The 4,429-nt window shown below is 36.5% G+C and overlaps 1 protein-coding gene across 1 annotated transcript; it reads right to left on the bottom strand.

Annotated features, from left to right (window-relative positions):
* Positions 1–664: 664 nt before the first annotated feature.
* On the bottom strand, positions 665–1,627 carry LOC104980597 (olfactory receptor 502-like). The gene has a single exon (XM_010829366.1). The coding sequence runs from the start codon at positions 1,625–1,627 to the stop codon at positions 665–667; it is 963 nt and encodes a 320-aa protein (XP_010827668.1).
* Positions 1,628–4,429: the final 2,802 nt, after the last annotated feature.

Below are 4,429 nucleotides of genomic sequence, written 5' to 3'. Positions count from 1 at the left end.
GAAGGTAAACCTAGCAATGAAAAAGTCGCTCCAACAGTTTGTTCCACTCAGTCTTTGAAGAGTTTAGAACCCCTGCTTATTCCCAGAGAGAAGTCATCTTTGAACCTGACTGAATTCACAAGTCAGTCAGAGACTTCTCATGTTCTTCCTTGGGGACCCTCTATATGGTGACTGGAGCCAGAGACTAGGAACATAGGCCAGAATTTCTGGATCCATAAAGTCCATCCTTATCATATAAGCTTCCCACAAGAACATCTCCAAAAGCTTTCTGACTCCGCTTTGTCATTTCCTCTCAGAACGTACACAGGCAAAAGTATAATGATCTCACTCATTACTGAATAAACTGCAGTTGAAAATGGACACAGGCTTAAAGGTCTGGAGGTACAATTTTGGAAAAATTATATGAATGACATTTTAAAACTATTTTCAGAAGATGAAATTTTTTTCATGTGACTAATGTGTTTTTTGTAATTAAAATTTGATTTTATTTCACTAAAGGTAACTAACTATAGGTCTCCAACTTAAAATTAGATATCTGAAACTTTATTCCCTACCTTTACTAAAAAACTGCTCCCTGGCTAGAGACATGGAATAGATATATTTAAACCACAGAGACTCAATTTCCTCTTTTTATTATCTTCATGGCATATTATCATATCAAATCCTATGAAATAACAGGCTTCACTACAAATGTATTTTTCTGCCAAGCTCTCTTCAGAGCCCCCTTAATCTCATTGTTCCTGAGGCTGTAGATGAGGGGATTCAACATGGGGATCACCACCATATAGAACACAGACACCACCTTGTTCTGGTCAGTTGAGTAGCTGGACTTGGGCATCACGTAAATGAACGTGATGGTCCCATAGAACAGAGTGACTGCTGTGAGGTGGGACGTGCAGGTGGAGAAGGCTTTGTGGTGCCCCTCGGTGGAGTGCATCTTCAGGATGGTGATGAGGATGTAGATGTAGGATACAGCTATGACAGTCACTGTGACCACAATGATGGAGCCAGATGTAAATGAGGTGACAGCTGCAGGGATACTGATGTCAGAACAGGAGAGTTCAACCAAAGGAGTAAAATCGCAGAAAAAATGATTGACTCGATTTGGTCCACAGAAGTGTAAAGAATAGAAGCAAATAGTAAAAGAGCAAGCATTGAGAAAACCACCAGTGTAAGACATTATGAGTAACTGAATACGGACTTGGGTGGACATTTTGGTGGAATAAAGCAGTGGGCTGCAGACTGCTATGAAGCGATCATATGCCATGGCAGCCAGAAGGAAGCTCTCAGTTGACCCAAAGAAAACACCTGAACCGAGCTGGATGGCACATCCAGGATAGGAGATGGTATTTCTTTCCACTAGGAAGTTTACAAGCATATTGGGTGTAACAGAAGATGAATAGCCCACGTCAACAATGGCTAAGTGGCTCAGGAAAAAATACATAGGATGATGGAGCTGAGACGAGATTCTGATAAGAAGATTTATGCTGAGATTCCCACATATGGTCATCAGGTAGATAAAGAGGATGATCATGAAGAGGATGACTCGAAGGACTGGATCATTTGTTAAACCCAATAAAATGAACTCTGTCTCTGCAGTGTGGTTCCCATGTATCAGGGAATACATCAGGTGATGTAGCTGCTACCCAAATGAACCTGTGATGGAACAATACATCAAAGAAGCTATAAATTTGATTATTTCATTTTCTATTAATATAGTACATATACAGAAATTGATTACAGATAAAGATATTAAAGAATCAAAGCATATTTACATGTAATCATGAGCCTACTTTATTTTTAAAATTGTTTTCAGCTTAAGTTCCCAAAAACTTCTTGAAATAATGGCTTTTACCTTTTGTATTATATTTTTTCCAAAAATGTGCTTAAAGTAAACTTTGAGTCAAAGAACAAATAATATATGATAGATGAAAATAGCAAAAAGGATAGGTGAGTAAGACATAAAATAGGAAAAAAATGTGTAGGGTTTTATACTAAAGATGAGTAATTTAATAGCTAACAATTATTACATGCTTACTAAAGTGCAAGATAGGGTTAAATTTTTATATTTATATGTTTATCATTTATCATATATAGCCTATGCTTATATTTTAGTCTATATTTATAGTGTAATTAGTGTATATACATATTTAGTGTGTGATATAGTCTGTTATTGTTTGTTGTTTAGTTACTACTTAATGTTCGACTCTTTGAGGCCCCATGGACCATAGCCTGCCATGCCCCTCTGTACATGGAATTTCCAGGGCAAGAATACTGGAGCGGGTAGCCATTTCCTTCTCCAGAGGATCTTCCCGACCTAGGAATCGAACTTGCATCTTTTGTATTTCCTGCAGATGGATTCTGAGCCACCTGGGCAACCCAATATATAGTCTATGTTTTCACGAAGTATTAATTAATGACTTTCATTATTTATGAGTAAATGGAGTCTGAGAAGGCTCTATAAGTTGCACTATGTTGTTTAAAAGTAAAGTCAGAATATGAAGCCCAGGAATGCCTGACTACCCATTCCTTTAGTTGTTGTTGCTTAGTCACTAAGTCATGTCCAACTCTTTGTGATCCCATGGATTGCAGCATGCCAGGCTTCCCTGTCCTTCACTATCTCCTGGAGTTTGCTCAAACTCCTGTTCAATGAGTCAGTAATGCTATCCAACCATCTCATCCCCTGTTGCCCCCATCTCCTCCTGCCCTCAATCTTTCTCAGCATCAGGAACATTTACAGTGAGTCAGTTCTTCACATCAGGTGGCCAAGATACTGGAGTTTCAGCTTCAGTATCAGTCCTTCTAATGAATATTCAGAGTTGATTTTTTTTAGGATTGACTGGTTTGATCTCCTTGCTGTTCAAGGGACTCTCAAGAGTCTTCTCCAACACCACAATTCAAAGGCATCACTTTTGTGGCACTTAGTCTTCTTTATGGTCCAGCTCTCACATCTGTACATGAATATTGGAAAAACCATACCTCTGATTATACAGACCTTTGTTGGCAAAGTGATGTCTTTGCTTTTTAATATGCTGTCTAGGTTTGTCATAGCTTTTCTTTCAAGGAACAAGAGTCTTAATTTCCTGGCTGCAATCACCATCTGCAGTGACTCATTTAGTAACTATGCAGTAAATAATTACTGATCATAAAGTCTAATACACCTGACAATGAATGGACAACAGATTATCCTTTAAGCCTTCTGGCAGTTATTTGGAGAAGAGATACCTAGTTAGTTATATATTTCATGATATCTATCAGTTAAATTTTTTTGAAAGGAGAAATAGAAGTGTTCTTGACACTGTAACAGAAACAAATTTCAAATATGAATAAAGTTACTACTGTAAATTTGTTGGATATTTTTAAATTAAAAATAGTATTGTTTTAACAACTAGTTTGAAATATCAATGTAATCACTATGCAAAAATCATGATTGATATTTAGCACATAATTTATTCAGATACATTTATTCAAACAGATCAAATCACTTCCTACTATAACAGCATTTGGACTTTTGTAGAATGAAATATTTTCAACATAATATGAAGATAAATAAAGTGTGTTTGAAAACTTGAGAATTATCACCCAGATAATGATCCTCATGTCCAAATTTTCTGACCTATATCTTGAATGAAAGGTCCTTCATCTTACCCATGATGTGATAATCTTGAGGCTAAAGCATCAGAGATGTTCACAATACCTTTCCAAATTTAAAACTTAAATTCAAGTCTTTAAACATCAATAAATGCTCAAGCATCTCTGGTAATAAATATATTAGAAGTATGTTGGAGTGCTGAATTTGGTGAATGCTGAAAGACCATATCACTTTCCATCTTATGGATTGATAAACAAGGGATCCTTGTTGTGGACTATGCCTGTTAATTCACATAAAATTGATGGTGGAAACAGCAACTCAGCCTAAGTTGCTTGCTACTAATAATCGCTTGATTATATCTGCCCTGTTCCCCAACAAAACTTGTGAGTATATTAATATTAATAACCAAGGAGTAGAATATTCTCATGGAGAAGAAAATGGTAACCCACTCCAGTATTGTTGTCTGGAGAATCGCATGGACACAGAAGCCTGGTTGGCTACAATCCACAGGGTCACAAAGAGTCAGACATGACTATAGTGACTTAGCATGCAAGCAGAATGTTCTCAAATGATAAATGAAAATAAATATATCTGATTCATTAACAAAAGCCAAAATCTTACCTCTTAGAATAAGAGCTCATTCATTTGCAACAAATCATAGCTGTTGTTATAAAGCTATCTTCAGTTTTTGCTTGCCTTTGGGGATAAATCTCTGGAGATTCTTGAGATTCAAATGTGAATTTAAAAGCATGTGGAACATCATGTTCTATAGCGGATATTGAACATCTCAATTCACATGCAAAGACAACTAATCTTTTAAGTGTTATCAATTCTCAA

This window comes from Bison bison, unplaced genomic scaffold (genome assembly GCF_000754665.1).
Source record: "Bison bison bison isolate TAMUID 2011002044 unplaced genomic scaffold, Bison_UMD1.0 scf7180017864503, whole genome shotgun sequence".
Lineage (NCBI taxonomy): Eukaryota > Metazoa > Chordata > Mammalia > Artiodactyla > Bovidae > Bison > Bison bison.
This window is presented reverse-complemented; position numbering and strand designations above follow the sequence as displayed.

What these genes read in the sequence shown, in the direction of transcription:
- LOC104980597 (XM_010829366.1), bottom strand. Translation starts at nt 1,627, where the DNA reads ATGTATTCCCTGATACATGGGAACCACACTGCAGAGACAGAGTTCATT.